General features: G+C 47.2%; 1 protein-coding gene across 6 annotated transcripts in view; it reads right to left on the minus strand.

The window, feature by feature from the left end:
* LOC133345511 (neuronal-specific septin-3-like) overlaps window positions 1-25,448 on the minus strand; it is a 269,744-nt gene that overhangs the window by 49,418 nt on the left and 194,878 nt on the right. For all 6 annotated transcript variants that reach the window (XM_061556318.1, XM_061556307.1, XM_061556357.1 and 3 more), the window contains one exon: window positions 15,907-16,209. In XM_061556318.1, coding sequence (XP_061412302.1) covers window positions 15,907-16,209 — 303 coding nt within the window. The remainder of the gene's footprint in view (window positions 1-15,906; window positions 16,210-25,448) is intronic.

The raw sequence follows: 25,448 nt of genomic DNA on the forward strand, positions 1-25,448 counted from the left end.
GACCTTTTTGGACGGAAGGAAAATACGGTTTCTGGACGCAGTTAGACGGATCCAGTGGCGTGGTTGAACTAGCTCGTGTTGTGGGCCACCCCATCACCAGCCAGCACTGACCAGACACGGTGAAGTATGAAGTATATTCAAAACAAACAACAAGCATAGCAGTGGATGACCAATATGGCCATTAAATGTTCTTGTGATTTATATTTTATATACTGATGAACAGCTGGTCGCTCCTTTGTTGGGAAGGGATACATGCCCGCTCTGGTAGAAGAAGAAGAAAAAACACCTCTGCTGACGCCCATCAGTCTGGATGACTAAGTACGCAACACGACATTATTGTACAGAGCCATCGCGCACACTGCCAAAGTGCACAGACCGTTCGAATGCAGCCAGACCGCCTGGCGGTCTGAACACCCACCGCCCTGACCCAGTTAGTGCCGAGTCGATGGTTCGATTTCTCTGAGCGCCCTGTTATATTCGTCGGGAATTACAAAAGCACGCCGCCAACTGCAGCGTGGGTCTTCATCGAGCAGCAGAATATCAGATAAGATAGTAGGTTTTCTCCCCTTTCTTCTGGTAACAAAACAGTGTGTTAAGATGGTAAAACAACTGAAACCTTAAATATCGATTTAAAGCTTTCGTGACTGCAGGGATTCATCTTCTTGGTTCTTTCGGTAAAGTTACGTAGAAGGGAAGTAGTAAAATAATAAAAATAAAACATAATAAAACAATTCTCACGACGTTTCGGCCACAATCCATTGTGGCCGAAACGTCGTGAGAATTATTTTATTATGTCGTGAGAATTATTTTATTATGTTTTATTTTTTTTATTTTATTACTTCCCTTCTACGTGACTTTACCGAAAGAACCAAGAAATCTGAAACCTTTTTACAAGGAATCATGTCTGCATTAACCACAATGCTTGTGGTCAGAATAAAAACAAAACTATACTCTGATAATATATGCATTATCCTTGAAACTGATTGGTCCACACCAGACAGTTCTCTTTTGAGCCTCGTCTCAAACCGTGTTAGACCAGAGGACGCCAAAACCCCGTTTGAGACGAGGCTAAAAAAAACCTGTCTCTGGTGTGGACCAATCAGTTTCAAGGACAATGCATATATTATCAGAGTATGTTTTTTGTTTTAATTATGGCTGCAGGTATTGTGGTCTATGCAAACATGACTCCTTGTAAAAAAGGTGTCAGTTTTGTTGCCAGATAGAAGGGTAAAAAAACCAATTATCATATTTTTTACTGGCAAATGAGGTTCCAATGGATCTTAACACCTGTTTTGTTGCCAGAAAAAAGCTGGAAAAATCCTATTATCATATTTTGGTACTGGCAAAGGAGGTCCAATGAAGCAGAACATCACTTACGGGCATAGACCACTGAAGTCCTAATTTTAAAGTTGCAAATAGCAAGCCACCTGCAATGAAAATCGAAACCATCTAAGTAAGTGCGGCTTCGTTACTACTACCGGGCAAGTGGCGTTGGCTCAGAGTTCAGCTCAGTTCGCAAGTTTGCGAGTTCAAATCCTGGCCGAGGGTCGACTGCAACTCATCCTTCCTCCGTGATTAATAAAATGAAGAACACATTGCCTCAAGTCAAATTGACAGTTGTCCTACGGATAGGCTGGTCCCCACCATAGGAATGTGGAAATTCCACCACTGGTTCAGAGCCCTCCATAGAGATTAGCACCAACCAGGACATGATTGGGCATGGACATATTTTGAACGTGTTACTCATGCGTGGATGAAGACCTCGCCGTGACTTTTGCCCGTGGAGGATCATGCCTCAAGGCACTGGCCAGTAACGGTTGGTGAAACGTGCGGCTCTGGTTCAAATATGATGAGGGCGCTATGGTGGCGTGGTGTTACTACCTCGCCTGGTATACAGGAGGTCGTGGGTTCGAACCCGACCCTGACACCTGCTGCTGTATATTTGGAGTGTCCTTGTTCTCCCCGTTGTCGCGTGGATTTTTCTCCGAGTCCTCCGGTATTTCCCTCCACATTTAGAATCAACGTGCTCTTAGAGTATTTGTCTGCTATAATTTCGACGCGATAAGCCACTTTGTTGACGATGATTTGTGGCCAAGCCGCTTCTGAAAAAAAATCTATATATCTCAGTGGGCCTTACCTGGTAAATGAAAAATAGTTTAGTTGACTTACACCTCACATTAGCCGACTCATGAAATCTAACTCGGTCAGCCGAGTTCATGGCAAAGTGCACTAACCACTGCGCAACCCCAACTGTTATTATGGTGTCCACTTTATCACTTTAAATTGCATTCATGGATGTATGTTGAACTTCTTTCGCATGGCACCTACGCAACCATGATAATTGGAGGTGCGGGGGAAGGACAACAAACTAATGCACAAAACACAGTTTTTAAAGAAGTGACTTCTTGTATGTAAATTAGGTGTCTGTATTCATGAACCTCAGTGGGCTTTTCCATGGCTAATTAGCGAACACCGGCTCGTGCTCTGATTTGTTGTGCTTTTATTTGAACGTGACTTAATGAAAGACGCCGGACTGTTCCGTTAATAGCCCCCCTTCCCGCCCGCCCCCCCTCTCCTCATAAATCGGCCGTGTCTCGTCCACCGCTCCACCGACACTCTCCACCCCTCGCGCTTTGATTTGGGCGAAGGCCGCTGACAACAATGAGGGCGGGCGGCACGACAACGGACACGCCGAGGGACAACGGCGGGGCAGGGGGGGGCAGTGGGGGGCGATGGAGCGTGAAGGTCGACTGGGTGAGAGCGGAGAGAGAAAAAACCGCGCGGCAAGACTGATTATAACCCCTCCGCTACCAGCATGGGACGCGGCTTATCAAGCGAACACCGCACAATGCTGAAGTTCACGGTGCCCCCCCCCCCCCCCACAAATTACACGGCGCATACCACGGCCGACAAAAGCCAGCCTGTGTCTCCAGAACGTGCGCAGCTACGAGGCATGCGTCGCATCGTGAGGTTACGCCGTCGTTAAACCGCTAAAGTAATTTCTGCTGGATTCTAATCGATAAGGTATCTGCAATTGCGATGCACAGGTCGACCTCCAAAAGCGATGACCAACATCTTCTTGGTTCTTTCGGTAAAGTCACGTAGAAGGGAAATAATAAAATAATAAAAATAAAACATAATAAAATAATATAATAATATACTAATATAAAATAATATAATAATATGTATTTTATATTTTATTATATTATTATTATAATATAAAGTAATTTTATTATTTTTATTATTTTATTATTTCCCTTCTACATGACTTTACCGAAAGAACCAAGAAGATGAATCCCTGCAGTCACGAAAGCTTTAAATCGAAAGATGACCAACATATTTCAGTCTTTTTTTTCCGCCGTGCGAACATTGCAATCTTTGTCAATGATAGTTGTTTTATACCGCGGTGACTTCCCGTGAACGTCACTCGTTTTACTTTGCCTCCTATGTTGAGGCTAGCTGCTTCGTCTCCTCCACACTGTGTTCAACCACCATCACACACTGCAGGTCACAACGACACACTCACCCACTCACTCACCACACTCGCCCACTCACTCACTCACTCAACCACTCACTCACTCAACCACCCACTCACTCACCACACCGCAAGTCATAACAACACACTCACTCGTTCATTCATTCAACCACTCACCACACTGCAGGTCACAACAACACACTCACTCACTCACCACACTCGCCCACTCACTCACTCACCACACTCGCCCACTCACGCACTCAACCACTCACCACACTGCAGATCATAACAACACACTCACTCACTCAACCACCCACTCACCACTCGCCCACTCATGCACTCAACCACTCACCACACTGCAGATCATAACAACACACTCACTCACTCACACACTAACTCACACCACTGCAGATCACAACAATAAACTACCCCACTCACACACTTAGTCACTCACTCAACCGCTCGCTCACCGTAATGCAGATCTGAATTCCCTCCCATCGCCTCTTTACCCAAGTTCGTATGACCTTGTTCAATTTATGTAATGGACTCACTCGAGTCTATCACAAGTTTAAGAGTGCCCGTTTTTGTTGGCCGCTCAATGTTAAGAAGTCACAATGTGAGCAAAACAATTCACCTATTAAAAGCAAACCGATCGCATTGTGCCGCTATGAAGGTGCTACTACTGCAACTGATTATTCGGTTTCGTGGGCATAAGGGAATTGCATAGTTAGAGGATTGGTGGCCTTTTAAATCACTTTAACAAAAAGCAGGTCTAAAGAAATTAGTTTTCAATCTAGATAACTTAAACGTGCATAGCTCCAGTGGATTCCTAATATCGGAAGAGCATTCCAGACGGCCGCGGAAGTGGATCTGAAAGTGCGCAACGCAGTGACTGTCTTTGTTCGACGGCTAGCCAAGGCCGCTGCGAGGATGACCGGAGTTTGCCTGATGGTTATATGCTCCTTGACGAGATCAGCAAGGTATTGTGGTTCATTTGTGGCAAGCAATTTGTGTGTAATGAGCGCTACCTTACAATGTATTAGTTCGGCAACCGGAAGCCCATGCAGCTTGGCGAGCACTGGGCGGACACGGTCGGATCTCGCAGCACCCGTCACGACACACGTGCCAAGAGGATTTCGTACACGCTGCAGCTTGGTAATGATCACTTGCCAGACGTCCCGTAGAGTGGCGAGTTGCAATACTCGAGCCTTGTCGTCACTATGTTACACACCACGCTGTTGGCCGAATGTGTCATAGAGCCCCGATAAAACCTCCCGCAATATTTAAGTTTTTTTTTCCAATGTTGTGCATGGCAAGCTGTTGGGCGAAGAACACAGACACACATAGCAAAGACAGAGATCCCCCTCATAGATACAAACTGTTGGGGAAAGTGCTGTTAGTGAGCACCTTATCAAGGCCAGCCACATGCTTACTCGTTGATAATAAAAAAGCAAACACTACACATCGTGCGAGAGAAGTGAGTCACACCAATTTAACACTGATCGTCATTCACAGGACCTTGACAATCCACTGCCGCATGAAAGCCTCCGCGGGGCACGGCAGCGTCCACTCCTCGACGTGTTACGCTTGTCCGTCATTCCGCTCTCGAGGGGGTCAGAGCAGCAACGAGGCAGAGCCACCCCCCCCCCCCCCCCGTGCGTGGTGCAGCCACGGTCGCGCGACGGCGCACAATGCGCCACCGGGGCTCGCCGCAAACAAAGCGCGGCGGGGTTTGTCCCCACGAGCACCGCCACGGCGCGCCGTTCCGTCCAACTCAAGTCCCCGTTCCAAGCTCAAATCAACTTCCGTGTTTGCTTTCACTGCGGCACTCTCCGGGATCGGGATCTGCCCTCCCGCGTGCCGTGGTCCGACTCCAGAGAGCAAAAGCACTACGATGGCAAAGTGTGGGATTCGTAGCTCGGCCCCCCGGAAACCCTGAAAAGGCCCCGTCAGCCGCCCTCCTCGCAGCGATGCCGGTGGTCCGGCGGTCGCATGGAGCAGTGGGGGACACAGCTTTTTCAGTTGCCTTTGTCGTGGCAAGCGCACACAATAGGCCGCCACTTCACGCACGCGCGCGGACTCAACGAGTGTTGTATTTTGGCAGAGACGCACGCTCTAGAGATCTCAAACTCCGGGCTCTTTGGAGAGAGATCAGAGTCCACATTTCCACGCCAGTTAAATATGTTCATTCTCATGCAGCAATTGTATTGAGAACTCCTACGTGGACCTGTCTCCGAACCGATGGAGTGTAGGTGTATGCCGCTGCCACTACATGTGATGTGTAACTCAGGTGCTGTCAAAGCTCAAAGCAGACCAAACGACTGCAATGTCACCTTCGCGCTAACTTCGAATCGGAGGAATTTCCTCTGCAAAGAGGGATGCTGCCATGGTGTAATGGTCAGTCCAGAAGTCGCCGGTTCGATTCAATCTCCTGGTGGGGCAGTCAAAACAATGGGGCCAAGTTTATTAAATCTCCCCCACCCCCCACCGCTTCTGACCACCCAGGAGTATAAAACATTGTTATACCATATGGTGATTGGTGAGTTAAACTTAAACTATCTTCGCTGTAAGCTATTTTCATTTTTTAAATCCTTTATATTAAGTTCGCTTGCTTGCTTGCTTGCGTGCTTGCTTGCTTGCTTATGACCGTGCAAACCTTTCGGTCGTTTTTTAACCCACTTCCCGTGATCCAATCGAGCTGACATTTTGCACACAGACTCGTTGTGCGAGACAATTAATGTTCGTGAAAAAATGTTTCCAAAATTTTACACTGTTTAGGGAAAACAAATTAAATATTTAATTACCAATTGTTTAATACTGCAGACAATCATCTGACCCATAGGTGGCAGCCATCTCAAGCCAGAGGACGAGAGGACTCTAGCCGCCACGCATATAAAGGATTTAGAGTGAAAAACTTAGTTTTTACGGGTTATACTTATTACTGGGTAAAGCCCACTCAGCTATATAGCTCTTCTTCACAAGTGACGTGGCTGTCACAAATAATAACTCAACAAAGTGGCTTACCACGTGGAAATCTATAGCAGCCAAATCCTGTAAACGCGTGTTGTTTCTAAATGTATAGGTAAAAACCGGAGGACCCAGAGAAAAAAAAACCCACACTGCCACGTAAAGAGAGGCATGCAAACTCCAACTATGCAGACATCAGGGTCGGAATCGAACCTATGCACTCCCGCATACCAGGTGAGGGAGTTAACATCTCTCCACCTTGTGGGTACTCACAACTCTTCCAGCATGAAATAGTGGGCCAAATAATATCTCAAGAGGCTCCCTGGAGCTCCCTCTAGTGGAGACCCTTCCGCCAGCAGTGGCTCGAGCAAACAATTTGCTGGGTTTTACCTTTACTTTGTTACCTCTGAAAATACAATATTTGTAAGATGCAAGACTCACGCCAGAGTTAAACCTTTAATTAATGGACGAGGCAAGCCATCAAACAAACTCTTCTTCCACCTTAACGCCAACACTTGGGCGCTCAGCCATAATTGGAAGTAACTGTCGAAAACTCGTGGGGGAAATGTAAATGATGGTGAAAAGGAATGTGACTGAGATGGAAAACAGGATTCCTGTAGCTGTAAGAGCTAAAAGCATTAGTAGAATTAACTTCAGTTGCTCACACTGCATGTCATTGAAGGAAATGCCAGCAAGTTGAGTTAATCCATCCGTGTGAAGCTTTTAATGCCATCCAATCATACGTGTGGGGGCTTTCTCCAGGTCCTCTGGAATTCTCCCACATGTCAACACACTCAGTAATGGCCAAACATGCGCACACATGACCCTCCTGAAAATATTGACTGGAGACTCGGTGACGATTTCATCGGTAAATTGCATTATTATTATAATTATCAAATGCTTGCAAATGCTCAATCTTAATTTTGGAGCTTTCGTGACTGCAGGAATTATTCTTTGGTTCTTTCGGTAAAGTAACGTATAAAGATAAAATAATAAATGCTATTCGAGAAATTACATCATAAGTTTTCATAACACACGCTGCTCTTATGCGGCCAGCGATAATACACACACCGCACGTTCTGGAACCCAATACCTTGCTTCCAAATTAAAATAAAAATCCGGATCATGTTACGTGGCAGCTTCTGGGAAATAACAGCTCGGTGAAAGATTTGCCAGGCGCACTGTAAAATTATCCCACATCTTTTTTGCAAATCGGAAAATCCTACATTTTATATGAGTCATCACCAAAGCTCTGGCCGGTCCTGACATTCATATGGGAGGTGCACTCGTACTGATGCAGGGATGGCACGGTGTGGAAGAACCTCTTCATCGACACCCTACCTTTCTGCCACTGCACCTCCAATTAGCATGGTTTTGCTACGTGCGGTTGCGAAATAAGTTCAACGTACGGCACATACATCGCGATTGGTCCGCAAATTGAGTTGGAACGAGCAGCTTTTTACTCCGTGGCTCACCATGGGGAAGGGGAGTAGAGTCAATGTAACAAGAGAATGGGAGAGCGAATAGAAAAGAGAAAGTATGGGAAATGAGAGGAAAACGATGGGAAGTGAACGGACAAACGGGACCAAAGGGTGAGCAAAGATGAGGATGAAGGAGGAAGAGGCTGCATCAGGGAATCGACACGGCATGGAGCGGTGTCTGTTTTCACGGGGGGTGGCGGGGGGAGAGGGGAGTGAGTGAGAGTCGGGATGGACACCCGATACTCTGAACGGGGGGGGCACTTTGCGGTACATGCTCCTCCATGATGATTATAGAACGCTGTTCTTACGCCCTATTTTAATGCATACAATCAAGACGTGGAATTTAATTGGCCGCGTTGGTTGGAGGAGAGTGTTTGACACACATTTTGGCTCGCGCGATTTAAAAAAAAAAATTCTTGACTCAAAGCTTTCGTGACCGCAGGAATTCATATTCTTTGGGTCTTTCGGTAAAGTCACGCAGATAGGTTGAAAGAAAACAACAAAAAACTACGACGTTTCGATCAGAACACAAGCGGTCGTCATCAGGAGGAAAGATGATGATCGCTTGTGTTGTGATCGAAACGCCGTAGTTTTTTGTTATTTTCTTTGAACCATCTACGTGACTTTACCGAAAGACCCAAAGAATATTTTAAAAAATGTAAATCATGCATCATGATATTGGTCGATAAATTATTTGTGTTAAATACTGATGCGATTTTCACGTGACATTTTAAAATAGTTATTTAATACATCACAATCAAATGTTTATGGAGGATTGTTTTCCTCCAATGATGAATGAAGAACTCGTGATGAAGGCCTCCAAAATGCCGCGTCCGTCATGGCGGTTGTTTCACCGCACTTCAGCGGTCAGTCCTTGTGGGGTTGGTGAGCTGTGGGGACCAGGACCGGTTGAGAAATCATCAATCGGAAATTCTCCTTTGCCGTGACCGGGAATTGAACTCGGAACCACTCGGCGCTTACTGCGCAAGTGCAAAGAGCGACTGCATCGCTCTTCTGCCCCGTTGTTGTAAAAAACGCACGACATTCTCCAGAAAATTGCACCCACGTTTTGATAAATCGATTGCACGTTCTACCTTTAAATTACCCACACGGAACAGGGGATCTGCGATAAAGTGTTATGTATACACTGCACACACACACACAGCACACGCACACTGGAGAGGCACGGGAAAGGGTGTTGTGGCATGTGAAGCGTTAGTAAGTTGCCAGCCCTATGTCTGGACTCTTTCCACCTCGTCAGTGCTGACAATTGCACACCGCACCAGGTACACATTCTCGGCTGAGTCAACCCATGACCCCATGAGCCGTTTGTTCTTATTAACTACCAGGTTAGGCGAACTTTTTGTGACTGTCTTCCAATCTGCGTGGATAAAACTGGCACGGAATTGCAAAATCGGTCAGAGGTTCCATTCAGCAGCCATCCGAGTGACGTGCGTTCCGTTACTCTCTGAGCCAGAGGAGCCAGGCACCCTGGCACTGACACCAGTTTAACCCCCATGTAACCACTCATCCCTCCCCAATTTATTTAAATGCACACAAAATAGCGTCGTTAAATAGGAGCCTAAAGTGCCTTAATTGACCTGTGAGTAATTTATTGGCGGGTAATTATTTCCTTAACAACAACAAAAAAAACTTTCGGCACAAAGGTATGCCTGTCAACTATTTCGACATCCCTATCGCCGCAATGGAACGCCTCTGAAAGGCCCCGAGGGAGATGAGATTCGTGCGATGATTTGCAACTGGATGCAAGACCAGGCGCGTCCAGGGGCATTGCAGCAACCGCTCCTGGCAGTAAAAGCCCCCCCCGCACCCCCCAACATTATCGAGCAATTAACTGGCCAGATAACACCAAGTCAGAATGTAAAACACGTGCATTAGGGGTTCGCCTCGGGTGCCCATTTAAGAGCTCAACATGCAGGAGAGACGGAGACAAAAGAGACGTCGCGCGATAGAGAGACGCACCGAGAGACAGACGGGAGGGAGGGGAGGGCGGGAGGCAGACGCGGCGAGATAGCTCGGACCGTTCACATTCCGCAGGCCGCGTATCTCCAAAATTACAACGCCGGCCTCTTTCCTTTGTCGACAACAAGCATCAAACCTGCGCGGAAATAAATAAATTAATAATAAACATCGAGCTCCCTCGTGTGTCTGCGGGCTTCTCAGACTGGCGTCAGGGGGGTCAAGTCGACCGGCTCGTTTGCTCGCGACACGACCCGTTCGAGTCGTCAGCACGCGTGCAGCGAGGCAATGTCCATGTACATTGCGGCGTAGCGTATCCACCCCGACCAATTGACCGGCCACACACGGGCACAGTGTCTGTGCACGGTGCGCAGCCGTAACTTCTCTCGGAGATTTTCCCCATGTCCGACCCTTCCACGTGTCCGCCGATACGCGGTGCCATTGCCAGCGTAATGGTGCGCGCCGTCCACTGGGCAGCGGGCGTCAGAGATCGCCTTACGTCACCTGCAATAGCAACTGCATCAGGCTCCAAATGTGGCACATTTGAAAATGACACCGCGAGTTACTGAAGTGGGATTACACATGGCAATCATCGCAACACCCCCCCCCCACCCTCCCCACGACTGGCAGGGTCATTTTTTAAATCCTTTATATTAAGTTCACTTGCTTGCTTGCGCGCTTACGACCGTGCAAATCTTTCGGTCGTTTTTTAACCCACTTCCCGTGATCCAATCGAGCTGACATTTTGCACACAGACTCGTTGTGCGTGACAATTTATTTTCGTGAAAATTCCATAACTTTACACTTTTTAGGAAAAGAAAATTATATTTAATTACCAATTGCTTAATGGTGGCAGGCAATCATCTGACCCATAGGTGGCAGCCATCTCAGGCCAGAGGACAAGAGGACTCTAGCCGCCACGCATATAAAGGATTTATAGTGAAAAACTTTGTTTTTACGGGTTAATTTTTTGTTCACGCTTGCAAATGAGACTCATCCTGGTTTAAAAAAAAGTTCAATGAAAAAGCAAAATCTCAGTCCCCAGAGGGTAGGATGTGTTGCATTGTACTGCCGTGCAATTTTTCAGCATCGATGCATCGGGTAGATACACAGGTTGCTAAAAATATTGTTTTTATTCTATTCTGGCGGTGAAGCCTGCAGCCCTGTGCAATGGGGCCTCCGGATAACGCACGGCAGTCATTGTGTTCATCAGCGGCGCCCGCCCGCCCCCCTTTTGTGGATGTTAAAGGTCCCCGTGACATTCTTGAAAATAAAAGACCACTGTCTGCCAGCGTCACCAATGTATACAAGGACGTAAAATAAATATTGGATATTTTCCCGAAATAAAAAGCAGGACCACCGGGTAGACAATGAACATACTCCCGATAGTATCTGCCTTGTCTAAGAATTGACGTGGCAGAAATTACGCTGGGTATATCTGTGTGTGTGTAATGAATGAATGGAATTTCATGAAATGATAAATAAATGGCATTTAATTAAATGAAAAATAAATGGAAATGAGTACTATAAAAAAAAACTTTTTTTTAAAACACGCTTTAATTAAATGTACCCTACTAGTAATGGAAGAACTCCACGACTCCAGGAAGTGGCCACGAAGCTTGCCACAATGTAAGGGGCCATGGTGATTTACAGCCAACGTGAGTTGAGCGTGGACAATTAGAGCCAAGGCGAAACATAACATATAAAAAAGATTGTTTAAAAATATGTTTTTATTTTTAATGATAGAATATAGTATTGTCATCAGTATGACATAAGTATACCAAGTTTGCAGTCGATACCCTATTGGGAAGTGGGTTAAAATTGAGTTACAAGATTTGAGGATACGACAACAACGACAACAACAACAGACAATGAGTTAAATAAAAGCGTGTAATAAAAAATAGGTAATTTTCATGCTGTTGATGGCTTTAAGCCAGTGATGGAAATTCATCATTCCTGTGACAGGGTCCTACATAAATAAAAACTGCATATGCTACATTGGTAAACCATGCCATTTAAGCCTGGAAAGCGAAATAAATAAATTAGATGTCATCAGCAGCCATTGTCTATCCACTGCTGGAATTAGGCTCCCTCACGTCATCGCCAAAACATACTTGCTTGTCACACCGATGGCTGCGCAGTGTCGATGCGCAATGGGTTACTGAGCGTCGTCTGTTTTGTTACTTTTCCACGTTACGATCAACCATCCAAATCTCTTTGCGTTACGTTCTGGTTTTCAGGAATGCATCCTGTGCATATTATTATTTTAATCTTCAAACAATTGCAATCAATAACCATTAAACTGATTTACACAAAAAAAACAAAAGCATCAATAATATTTTACAATCATCTGTCTTCGTAGTGAAGACACTCTGGCGTTCTCTGAATCATGCCAGCTCACTCAACAAAGTTTATTATGAACGTTAATATTTGGTATTTGTTTGTTTGCTGAAAAAGTGTGGCTTTGTGAGATTTTGTGCCATCTTGACATTAATGTCTCACCCTCCAGAAAAAAAAGTCCGGTCACATTCCTCCGATTCCCTGTCTGTCAAAGGGCGGTTTCGTTTTGTTTTGAATTTGGTAAGAAAAAATGTGAGTTCATAAAATTATTAAAATTCAAATGGAATAGTTTACACTGTACATTATATAAGAATGTGCGCAAAAGTAATGTAAATTTCAAAACTATGTTTTTATTTTGTTAAGGCAAATACCCCAATTATATACCATTCTGAAGCGAAGTAAAATCCGAGACTGCCAGTTTAAACAACAACTCCAACAGGTGTTGAAGCGACCAATGAAAATGCCATTTCGTTTTAAAACAAAAAAATCACATTTCCTGGCCCCAAACCAGTGGAGTCGGAATCTCTCCAACAAAAACGTTGTGTAAAACAACCCGTAATAACCTCCAGCATCAAACACCCTTTCTCTCTCCACCGATGTATTTGAGCCACTGTCATTTATATCTTCCAGGCCATTAATACGGGCAAATTAGCCAAACTGAACTTTGCCATTGCCCTTCCAGTGAAAGGACCAGAAACAAACAAAAAAATGCAGGCCATCTGCTCCTTGACGGACAGGCAGCTGTAAGCTTGTGACAGGCCGAGGAGTTATAGGGCATCGGCCCCAGGCGACAGACTAACGAAACCTCACGAAGGTCACGGGGGGGGTCACTTTGGGTCAACGCTGACCACTTGGGTCACAAACACTGTTTTCCAAAGGATGTCAAATCAGCCACCGAGTTTTAATCGCTTCACATCCGACAACATGTGGCTGCAATTTGTGTGCGCGCGTTTGTCGTGAGCAGAGGCGCAGTGGATAGTGCACTGCGCTTACAATCCCAGTAACTGCGCGCATCAGGGGGCCTCCTTTAGGTCATCTCAGCCTTGTTAATTGAATGCAGTCAAAATCATGAGGTTGAACATTACATTTGCCGTTGGGGAGTGACTCGACTGCTCATACGTGCGTATTTGATCAATGAAGTACCACTTTGAAAGGAAGTCAACGGTCGTCGTTCAATGAATATAACGGGGCTTGCAGAGTAATGTGGAATTTCCACCACTGGTTCAGGGTCAGCAAATGTAAAAGAGCACCCACCCGATGCTAATTGGAACCCCAAGGCATTGTGACCAGCTTTCACTGCGGGTAACTGGAATCAGAACCCAATACATGCAAGGGTTTGCATATTTGTTTTATTATCACCGACTTAGTTAAAACAATTACATACGTTGGAACACAGGAACCACTCGATGCCAAGGGCATGTCAATTCCACACTGTGAGCCGCTGGCTCAACTCCATCTTATGGGAATTTTGACTTCGTACTTCATATGGAAACAATTTGTGACTATTTAGTTGAGTAAAGTGCACACACACACACAAAATGTACATACCTATCTGACGGCCGAGGGAAGGAAAAAACAACCATCGGCGAGTATTTGGGAACACAGAGCACGCAGCAGCTGTTGAACATTAACCTCTAGGCATGAACTGTCACTAATTGTGACCACGCGTTGTTAACGTACACACACACACACACAGGGCAGCTTCAGGCCTGAATCACCGCGCAATTCCGTCGCGTTAAGGTTCACAATCAGCGCTGCTCTGGCCGGCGACGTGATCGTCTCTGGCGATTGGAAACCCCTCTGTACGTTTCGGTGGAGAACGTACATTAGATATTAACGCAATAATTTGCAGCCGTTTGTCAATCAGTGCCATCGGTGCCATCATGTGAGTCGATTTTTTTAACCAGCATCAGAATCTTTATTTATCCTGGAGAAATCCGATGAGCTATGAAGCTCATTTTCACAGATGTCCAGTCGGAGTGGGAGGAAGAGGAGGAGGAAGAGGGTAGGGGGGGCGGCAATTTGCTCACTGGTGTCATGCAAAAGTAGGCCTGTGTTGTTGTGCTCATGATTAACGGGGCCCCGCCAAACGGCATCCTGTCCCGTGCCTTCGGGAACCCCTGGGCCACCGAGACGATCGGAGCGTGGTGGTTGGTGAAGGGGCGGCTGAACAGCGGTTCCGATATCGCGCACCGCTGATGCTTGCCATCGCCGGGAGATTGAATTAACTCGGGCTACCAGGTTTAGAGCTCAGTGTGAAATCGTTGCACCGCTGTTTAACCTCGAGATTACCTTGCTCTGAACGGCAGTCAGGTAGACACACAGTGTGGGGAGGGCTTTGTCCGACAGTGAGTTGATGCAAGTGCTGCATATGTATACGTGTTTTGATTTGAAGCTTTCGTGACTGCAGGAATCCCATACTCTTTGGTTCTTTCGGTAAAGTCACGTTAGAATTTAACAAACAAATCACGACGTTTCGATCGCAACACCACTTGTGTTGCGATCGAAACGTCGTAATTTGTTTTATTTTATTTCTCACTATGTGACTTTACCGATAGAACCAAAGAGTATGTATACGTGTGTTGTAACGAAGGGCCTAAAAACCAACCAGAGTTACCATTTCTTAGGGGGTTATTTTTTTCCCGAAACATAGATTACTCCGTATTAATTTGGACTGAGACCGTTTCCGAGAAAGACTTCTGTTGGCATGAGCTGCATCCCGCAGACAGCGCGACTGCAAGAGTAAAATGCCAGTTTTAAGCACTTACAAATGACGCTGCACGTTCAACGGTTAGAATTAAACAAAATACAGAGCTGAGAAGAAAACTGGAGAATGTGATGAGGAAAAGTATTTAAATCGGCCATTCTTCACCATAAATCAAATTAAATACTCCGGGCAATATGGGAATGTTTAAAATCACTTGTTTAATAAAGTGAGAGCAACGATGGATAGACTGGTCCCGACCATGGTAATGTGGAATTTCCACCACTTGTTAAGGCCCACCACATGCTCATTTGTGCAGGAAGACATGATCTGTATTATTGCTGCTGTGCCTCTGTCCTCATCGTTCACATCACACGAAACAGAAAAGCAGGCAATGTGTCCCTTCATCGATGTGCCTCTCTACATGAAAAAAATAATGAAAGTATTTTTCAAGCAACCCATCGGGCCCACGGCGTTCTGGGAGTGTTTAACTTCAGCGGCATTGATCCAGTACAAGCAAACTCTGGTCCAGTTTTGACATACAGCATCTCATCAGCAGATTCAGGCCTGCCCAAATCGGAACTGATGGACTACCAGATGCCAGAAGCAAGGATCCTTTCGTGAAGATGTAACTATCATTTTAAAGTTGAGCTTGGTTCATCAAGATTATATCGTAAGTGCGTGGATCATTTATCACCACCACCAGCACCACCCCGACAACATTTGCCGCTAAGTGGCAGTGACGTCACCACAGCACTTTTGCCAGGCTAGATGTACTTTGAGGCCTCGTGAAGCGTTGAAAGCTTGCTGGCAGGAGGTCAAGGTACAGATCCAGGTGTTATTGGTTCACCGAGAACGACTGGCATAAGCACCACACCTGTGTTCCCCACTGTATCCAGCCCGGCGCTCCGCTCGTCGTCGCGAGCGTCGCTCCGGCCGTGCCCGCCGGTGGCACTTACCGACGATCATGACGTTGAACTCCAGCCCTTGCTTCATGGCTTTCCGTCTCATCTGCTCCAGCACCGCGTCGATGCCCACGTAGCCGAAGAGCTCCACGCCGATGCCCTTCCACGGGGGGCGCGGCAGCAGCGCCGGTTCGCCGGGGGCCACCCCGCCATCCCCGCCCGGCGGCTCCGTCGCCCTGGGGGGCCCGCTAGGCAGCTCCGTCGAGCCGAACCCGTTCCTCGTGGCGCGCGGCGTGAGCTCGCCTCCCCCCTCCCGCTCGCTCATGGCCTGCGACTGGCTCCCGAAGGAAATGACTCCTGGGAAGCAGAGAGACGGCAAATTGCGTGAGTTCTCGTAATGGTCATCGTCATCGTCGTCGCTTAATATTTAAGCAGCGCCTTCCGTGCGGCACATCTCGAGGTGCCCTGTTGGTAACCCCCCCCCCCACCAGCTGGCCCTGTAAGATAAACAGCACCAACTGCCACGTGGTCACGGGTCTGCCAGCAAGACGTGAAGAAGGGAAGTAATAAAATAATAAAAATAAAACATAATAAAATAAAATAATTCTCACGACGTTTCGGCCACAACGCAAGCAGCCGTCCTCATGTGAAGAATGAAACACCACCAAGCTTGGAGCGTATATTTAAGCTGGTTTGACAAAATAATTTGCATATCAAGATATGCAAATTATTTTGTCAAGGCGCTCTTCTTCCCACCTCCCCCCTCCAACCCAGCTTAAATATACGCTCCAAGCTTGGTGGTGTTTCATTCTTCACCTGAGGACGGCTGCTTGCGTTGTGGCCGAAACGTCGTGAGAATTATTTTATTTTATTATGTTTTATTTTTATTATTTTATTACTTCCCTTCTACGTGACTTTACCGAAAGAACCAAGAAGATGAATCCCTGCAGTCACGAAAGCTTTAAATCGAAATTTAATGGTTCCAAGTTGGACAATGACCCCGGGCGCGCCTGAGATGGCCTACTCTTTATCTAAAAACGTCACGGGAACTTCAACGCCCACTCCGAAGCAAGCGGCGCGTATCCCATTGCTGATGCACCCACAGTTTTGACCAGGCCGGCCGCTAGGCCCGAACCCCCGCGAAACCCTGCAACGAACGCCAGCGCGGGGTAATATCATTCCCAGATACTGCGCAGACGCCATGGGTTCAAAGGCAAGGTTTCACGCCACCGGCAATTAAACCGGATTCTAGAATGTGTAAGCCACACTAGACGCCGAATGCCAAGGCCTCTCCAACAGTCACACCGGGGGAACACTCGTCAACGATCCCGGCAATAGCTGGAGAAATGTCCCAAGTCGTTTGTTTTAAACGGGCACCTTGTTTTAAAGAGGAGCGCCTTGTTTTACAAACACCGTCCATGTTGTGGCCAAGTGATGCTCCAGTCCGAGCACCCGACTCGCAATCAAAACAAAGAACGGATCAAGATCAAGATGTCATCACGGCAAAAGCCATTGACGCCACCACACTTCACAAACGCGTTCAACCTTCTCCCAGATACCGCCGCAGCAACTGCTGCACGGTAGACTCACAATCGATAGCTTGTCAATTAAAATCCTAGTTGAGGAGGTTGCTTAGAAGAGCAATCACATCATGCCGCTTCCTTTGGAAAGACTGACTCCCACTACCAGAGGAATGTGGAATGTCCACCTATGGTTCAGGGCCACCAGTGAAGAGAATTAAGCTATATAACTATTTTTCTTAAGCAACCCGGCCACAAATGACAGTTCAACAAAGTGGCTTATTATGTTGAAACGTATCACAGTCAAATACTCTAAACGCATATATTTCTAAATATGGAGGGGAAAAACCAGAAGGTCCGGAGAAAAATTCACACGGCCACGGGGAGAGACACATGCAAAATCCAAATAAACAGGCATCACACACTATGAGACCTCCTTTACCAGTGGCAACATATAGTAATAGGTTTTTACCCTTTCAACTGGTACAAAAACTGACACCTTTATACAATTTCGATTTAAAGCTTTCGTGACTGCGGGGATTCACCTTTATGCAAGGCATCATGTTTGCAATAACCACAACACAAGCAGTCAAAATGCAAACAAAAATAAACAACTCTGATGATGACAATGATATGCACTGTCCTTGAAGTTGATTGGTCCACACCCGAGACAGCTTTTCTTAGAGCCTAGTCTCCATTGGTGTTGGACCAGTTGACGCCAAAAGGCGTACAACTCAAAGACAGCGCGCTATCAGAGTATTGAGAGCTCGGGGTAAGCATTTACACTATGAGACCTCCTTCACCAGTGGCAAAATATAGTAATAGGTTTCTACCCTTTCAACTGGTACAAAAACTGACACCTTTATACAAGGCAGTTTTTGTACCAGTTGAAAGGGTAAAAACCTATTACTAAACAGGCATCAGGTCGGGGATCGAACCCACGCCCGCCTGTATACCAGGCGAAGGAGTTAACATCTTGCCACCGCGGCACCCCAAAGCACAGCCTGATGCACATTCAGAGCACAGCGACACTTTGACTCGCGTTTCTGAATGCGTGCTGTATGCACCGCGAGCCCCTAATGAATGGCTGTCACACTCGAAGAGCCGTTGCATGCATCGCACAGTTGTTTGGCCTCGTTTATCCCCACCCAGCATGTGCCAGGGGAAGCGATACGCCTGCAAGTGTTCGACGAAAAGACCTCCCAACAGATGCCGCTTTGTTTGGGTGGGATGGAGCTATCTGTCGCCGGTAAGCCAGCACGGCCCCGCTTGTATCTGCCCAATTTAGCAAGTCCCATCTGTTCCCCGGCCAAGTGACATAAACGAGCCCCGTAGTCTATTTTGTAGGGTTCTGTAGATAAAAAAACAACTCGGTTTTAGTATCCATTAAGAGAGAGAAAGAGCAGCATTAAACGTTTTGTTTTGTATAAACGGCCCCATTATTTGTGTCTGGCTGCCTCTCGCAAGGATTGCGTCGGCCGCTCTGTGTACGACGTTTTCGAGTTGCTAGGTTATAAGTACCGAGCTGTAGTAGTGGTTGTAACACATTCCTGCGGAGGGAGCTGGTAGGAACGTTGGGTTGCTCGGTCAATGGCCAGGGTCAACGGCGGCGTGGTGTATTCCGCAAATATGCCCGACTGTGAAGGCGGGCACAAACCGGCGTGAGTAGGTTAAACGTTGAGTTTTATAAGGGCACCACGGGGTGACCAGCCCCTCCCCACCCACCCCCTCCCAGCCCCACCCTCCCCACCCAGCCCCTCCCCACCCTCCCCACCCAGCCCCTCACCACCCTCCCCACCCAGCCCCTCCCCACCCTCCCCTCCCCACCCAGCCCCACCGAGCCCCTCCCCACCCCCCCCTCCCCACCCAGCCCCTCCCTGCACGACGGACACAATAATCCCCTGTGGGCTGGTGTAACCAGGAGGTTCCTACCAGTATAATATATTCATTACAGCACCGTGTCAATACAACGCTGGGTCAAGATCTCCACGCACCATGTTGGCTGAGGGTAGTTGTTAAGTTAACACCGTTGTACAATGCATCCAACAACCTGCGGTCGATTCTGGGCCACAGGTGTCATCATCTTCTTAGTACGGCTGACGGTGGTGTAGAGCAGCGACTGTCATTCTACATAGAGGTGGTTGTAGCCGGATAATTGCGTTAGGAGCAGCGGAGTGGCGTGTCGCTGGAGTGCCTCCTCCGTTTTTGTGAATCGGGCATCGAGTCAGAGTGGCCACAGTCGTCGCGCACAGAGTGCTGAGTTATTAAATTATCCATTTTGCATTATGATCATCATCATTCTCATCGAAGTATCCGCATCTGCTGCTGCTGCTGCCACAGTTTGTGTGCGGAGGCGGTTTCGGGTGAGCTGGGGATAGTTGTGGAAGATGGAAGCCAGGGATCTTGTGGGTCGGGTCGTGCAGGGGGAGGTGTTTGTTTCGTGACTTCTCGACGGGTGACGTCGACGGCGATCTGAACAAGTGCTAGGAACTCATGGAGCCTTCCCCCCAAGGCCGCGATGAACGGTAATAATAATAATAGTTCAATTTGTAACGCGCGCAAATTTGCAGACGTAGTGGCCGCAACTCAGAGGCGCGGAGCCAAGCTCAGAGTCGCTCGAAAGCATGATTGCAGAAGTGAGTTTTTAAATGTCTCTTGAAGGAGGCGATTGAGGTGATGCTGCGAATGTGCAGAGGGATGATATCGTTCCAGACTGTTGGGGCTGCCACCGAGAAGCGGCGCATAGACACGATGACCATCCTGGATCTTGGTATCAAGAGGAGGTCGTGAGTCGCGCTGCGCAGGCATCTGCCGTGTGCTGAGCTGCAAGTTGTCAATAATGAAGAAAGGTACGGCGGGCAGGCGGATATGAAGGCATTGTGGCAGAGGCACGGTAAAGTATGGTCAAACACAAGCCTCACGACTGACACGGCGTGTCTAGGCCGTCATTTAACAGTGCCTCGAAATTGTTTATTTCTATTATTATTACTTTAACAGTCATGATGGTAAAATTTTTATAAAATACTGTACAACAGAATGGCTGATGCAACGCTTGCTGGAGACAGCCGGACAACAACAATGGGGGTGTTTGTCTCAACAGCCATATCAGTTTGGCCATGGCCAAACGGGGAATACAGGCAGCAACATTATTGTCTGAACACGAATCGAGCAAGGCCAGCCAGGCGCTCTCCCTGGGGACATGTACAGATATATTCCTCTCCATCCGTCCAGCCTCCATGCTCCCCCTCTCTTCCTCCCTCGCCCTGTACTTCCTCCAGCCTTCCCCCCCCCCCCCCCCGCTACCCCCACCACCCTCGTTCTCTCTTGCCAGCGTAGGCATCGGGTGAGTGACCTGATCGGTCGACAAGAATTCCTGAAGACAAGAAAGTGTCTGTGGACATCCTGAAGAGGCACGAGATAATTTCTATAACATTATCTTTGGGACAGTGTCCTTAAATTGTTGTGCACCAGCCAAGATGTGAGATATGTACGATTTGCAACTGAAGTTGAGTCACATGTAGCTCTGTTGTAAGTAGATATTTAGATACGGAATGTTTACATTTTAATTGATCTCATAGAAACAGACTCAAAACACACAACTAGGGCCTTTAAAAAATGGTTCATATTGTTATAATTATGCATTTTAAGTCACAATCCAAAGAATATTTTATTAGATAAACTCTGCTTTAGTGGTGTTTGGTCACAGGATTCTACATGGAACAGTGGTGAGAATTCTGGAATGACATCTGGGGTTGAATCTGGGCAGCTGCTTGTGAATAAGCCAGGTTCTCAAGTGCCAGCGAGTTAATGGTCACAGCACGGCCACCGTCGTAATTAACTTGGCTTTGCACTTTAGTTGGAAAAAATTACACATCTCGGAATTAAACATATCAGTTGGACCGCCGTGCAACAAAAAGTGTTTTTTTTTATATCCGCATCCATGGGCCATCCTTTCACATGTATGAGGTTGCTTGGACTGCTCTGGCAGAATTCCAATTGGGTACTTTGTCTCATGGCATGATGTCAATGGCCAATTGGGAGAACGAGTAAAACAATTGGCTGGTTAACCTTGGCCGGTTGACCTTGGCTGGTTGACCTTGGTCGGTTGACCTTGGCCGTTTGAGGAATGAACAATATTTCATGAGAACGTGCCGAGAAAAGCGCGTTTTTATATTTTAAAAAATATCAACTAAGCCCTTTGCTTGTCCAAATTACCAAGATTTTAAGCTATGCAGCAGTTGACATCTTGCTACGTGCTCAAAAAACAATTAAGATTACTCATCGCCGTACAACAAACGTACAAACATTCTGCACACGTGTTCATTATCTACTCGGTTCACTTTCTAACTAATTTTTTTCCCCATCACAGAACGGGCTCGTTGCCGGCCGGCAATTAATAACAAAGACGCGTCCACTGCACAGTTTGCATAGGCCAAGCTGACCTAAGGGAGGACGCTTCTACTGTAAGCCACACAATGGAAGGCCACTCGCTCGCACAAAGTGAAGGGGACCAGACCCCTAGCCCCCCCGCCCCTGCCCCCTACCACGCTCTGTATCCTCAGATCATCACAGAAAACTATTGAAAAACAATAATAAACAACGCACGTTCGTTCGAGAGACAGAGAGAGAGAGAGCCTGGGAGAGGAATAAACGTGCCATTTCCCAAAACACAACGGGGTCATTTCGAAGACATCACATCCGACTGGGAAAAATGTCCATGAAACTGAGCCGTGGTCACCATCCGCCCATGCACTCCTCCTCCCCCCGGCCCCGTCCATATTTCATTCACACCCCCCCTTCCCCTTCAACACCCCATGTCAACCTTCACCAAGCCCGTCCAGGCTCTCGCGAGGCACAAATCGGCGGCTCGCACTGACGAGTGAGAAAAACTAATGAACTTCCGCAAAGGCATCCTGCCTGCCCGCCCTGCAAGCGAGCATCCTGTGTGGCTCCGCGTGTCCGATAATAAATTCGGTAGAAACTTTGGGCAGCACCGGCATCATTAGGGGACCGATGCTTTGTGATCACGGTTATTTTTCGGTAATAATATAAGTTTAGTACAAAAAACTGAATTCGGGTGCTTAAACTCCCCGGAACGTGCAAAGGACATCGTGCCAATTAAGATGGCACGCCTGATGCGGCTGGTTGCAATTACCGGTAAAACGTCACACTCAAATTGCAAATGTTGTGGGTTTATTCTCCAACACACCAGTGTGCTAAACAAGTAATACATTGGCATATTAAGTGTAAGTGTCAAACCTTACTAATTGGCTGTGTCGGGTGGTGGCGGGTTTAACGACACATTTATAGTTACGCGATCTAACCAAATCGACAATTGCATTGGAGAGCTGTGCAGCACATTATTCAAATGGAGGCTCCCTTAACTTATTGTCTTGGCAGCTTGCAACACTTTTCAATGAAAGTAACTGTAAAGATGTAAGCAATCGCTGTACAGTAATATATGAATAAGTTGGATGGATTGGATGGATGCGGTTTATTTAAAACGTAGGCTTAAGAGAAGCGCAAGACTGGAGGGCGTTTTCACAATTCTGGCAACTGCCTGACGCCGCTGGTTGCAACTACCAGCGAAACTTCTAACCAAATTGTGAAATGTCGTGAGATTTCTCTCCAACCACACCAGTGGTGGCGGCGGTGGTGATGCTGATGCTGCTGAAGCAGTCGTAAAAAAAACTCGCGCACGTTTATCCATCTCGTGACAACTTTATTAATTGGCCGCGTCGGTTCTTTTGAGGAGGGCAAAGCAGCACAACTGATTCGTGACCCACAAATCAATTGTGAATCGAGACGCGGCTTGTTTCAATGAAATAAAATAAACCAAAAACCGTCGGGGGGCCTCTACGGATTTCTGCTCGCGCTGAATATAGGGACGCATTCTTTCCTGGGAAAACACCCACCTGCACGGTTCGTGTTTGTACGAACGTGCACGCACACACACAAAAGACAAAAATCCCCCGTATAGCCTTAAAATACGGTTGGGGCAAGTGCTGTTAGCGAGCACCTTTGAAAGCCGGCACGGCACGGCACGGGCCGCTTTTGTCTCCCTAGTGGCGAAGTTTACACATCGCACCAGGTACTCATTTGAGGCTGAGTCGACCTAGAGGAGGCCCAGGACCTATTCAGATAATCGTCACTGGCGTTGGCCGCGAGCGGGAATCGAACTGAGGTCGCCAGGTTGGTAGCACAGGTTAGTAGCGCAGCGCGCTAACCGCTACACTACCGCTCCCACACACACACACGTGTACACACACACGTGTACACGCACAAGGGCACGCACGCACACACACGTGCGCACAAATACACATTCCTTTGGGAAATTATCAGCAACTGAATGGCAGCAGAAACATCAACACTTACACTGGTGCGAATTAAATCTCTCCGGGGAGACCTGTAGTGGAAATAAACCTGTTAAACAAGAACCCCATTGCTTGTGACACGGCGGTGTTATATTTTTTATTTTTGGTTCTTTTGGTTGAAGGATTGACAGTTTTTCATACTCATTTGCCCTCTAAATCATTACAGTAATCTAATTGTAAGGCCGGCTTAATTATTTTTAAATGCAATTACACTCAATATTCGCTGGTTGCCTGGGTGTGCTAAACGCTAGCGCTGCACTAATATCGCGCATATATAGCACATGCGTTTCGTATGCACACATTTTTTCGTATTTAATCGCAGTAAGTTGCACTGGGGTGGAGAAGGTGGACCGGTCTCTCATGGAAATCTGTGAAAAAAAGCTTCATAGCTCATCGGATTTCTCCAGGATAAATAAAAGATTCCGATTCTGAATCTGGAGCGGTGGTTTGTGCGCCGTGCTCAGAAGCGGGGGACGCGAGTTTGATTGCTGGCCACGGTTAACATGAGTGGCGAGAGAGATAGCTAAAACCTGACGAATCCCCTCTCCCATCTCCTGTTCACCTTCACTCAGCGGCGAGGCTCACTCCATTCTGCTGCGCCATCACATCCCTCTGGACCTCCCACCCTCTAACATCCGTGATGATGATTTTGTCATCGGTTTGAAACTGGCCAAAAAAGGTCCCGTAGACATAACTGCTCAACCCGAGCTGTCAATGCTTTGATACTTTGCATTGCCGTTGTGCTGTTTCGCCTTTGTGGCGGTCTCTGGCATAGCAGTGGTGAGAGAAGGGCATAAAGAAGACTGCCTCTCGTCGTGTAGTCCAGGGGTCCCCAACCCCCGGACCGTGGAACGGTACCGGTCCGTGGCCTGTTAGGAACCGGGCCGCACAGCGGCAGGAGGTGAGAGCGGTGAGTCCGCGCGTGGCCCGTCCCCATTATTTCATTATTATTTACAACTTCCGTCCACGCCTCTTTCCCTTACTGCGCACTTGTTTTAGTCACAGTCTTGGTAAGCCCACAAGCTAACCCCTAGCCAACATGAGTAAAAAACAAACGTCGCTGGAGAGCTTCTTTGAAATAGGGGAAAGACCCAATTATGACCACCCCCCCCCCCCACCCCCGGTCCGTGAAATAATTGTCTTCCACGAAACCGGTCCCTGGTGCCAAAAAGGTTGGGGACTGCTGGTGTAGGCCAATCCGTTTCATAGACAATCCATGCATTATTGTCAGAGCATGTGTGTTTGCATGTTTTTGCCACAAGCGTGTGTGGCTAACGCAGACTTGATGCCTTGCAAAAGGTGTCTATTTGGTGTTTTAACATCCTAACACCTCCTGTGTTATTGCCATAGAGGGCAAAGCATGTTCTTATCATCCGCGCTGTTGACTCCCTGCCTCGAGAAAAGTCCAGGCTCAAGGCTTCCATCTTCCTTCTGCCTACGACTGTCTTGCTTCTCTTTATACAGGGTGATTCAAAACAATGTTAACACTTCCGAGTATTTGCAACAACGCCACAAGAAGTCTGCCTCCAGGCTCTGGAGACCACCTGGAGAAGATTCCAGGCGTGCGTTGACAATGATGGCAGACAAGTGGAGACTATTTGACTTGTTGAAGCTGTTAACATGACATTTGTTATCATGCTGCAGTGCATTATCCGTTCCTTTTCTATTAAAAACGATAGTTCCATATGAGTGTTAACATTTT

Source organism: Lethenteron reissneri, chromosome 3 (assembly GCF_015708825.2).
Source record: "Lethenteron reissneri isolate LAM-NWPU_2019-01 chromosome 3, ASM1570882v1, whole genome shotgun sequence".
In the NCBI taxonomy this organism is placed as follows: domain Eukaryota; kingdom Metazoa; phylum Chordata; class Hyperoartia; order Petromyzontiformes; family Petromyzontidae; genus Lethenteron; species Lethenteron reissneri.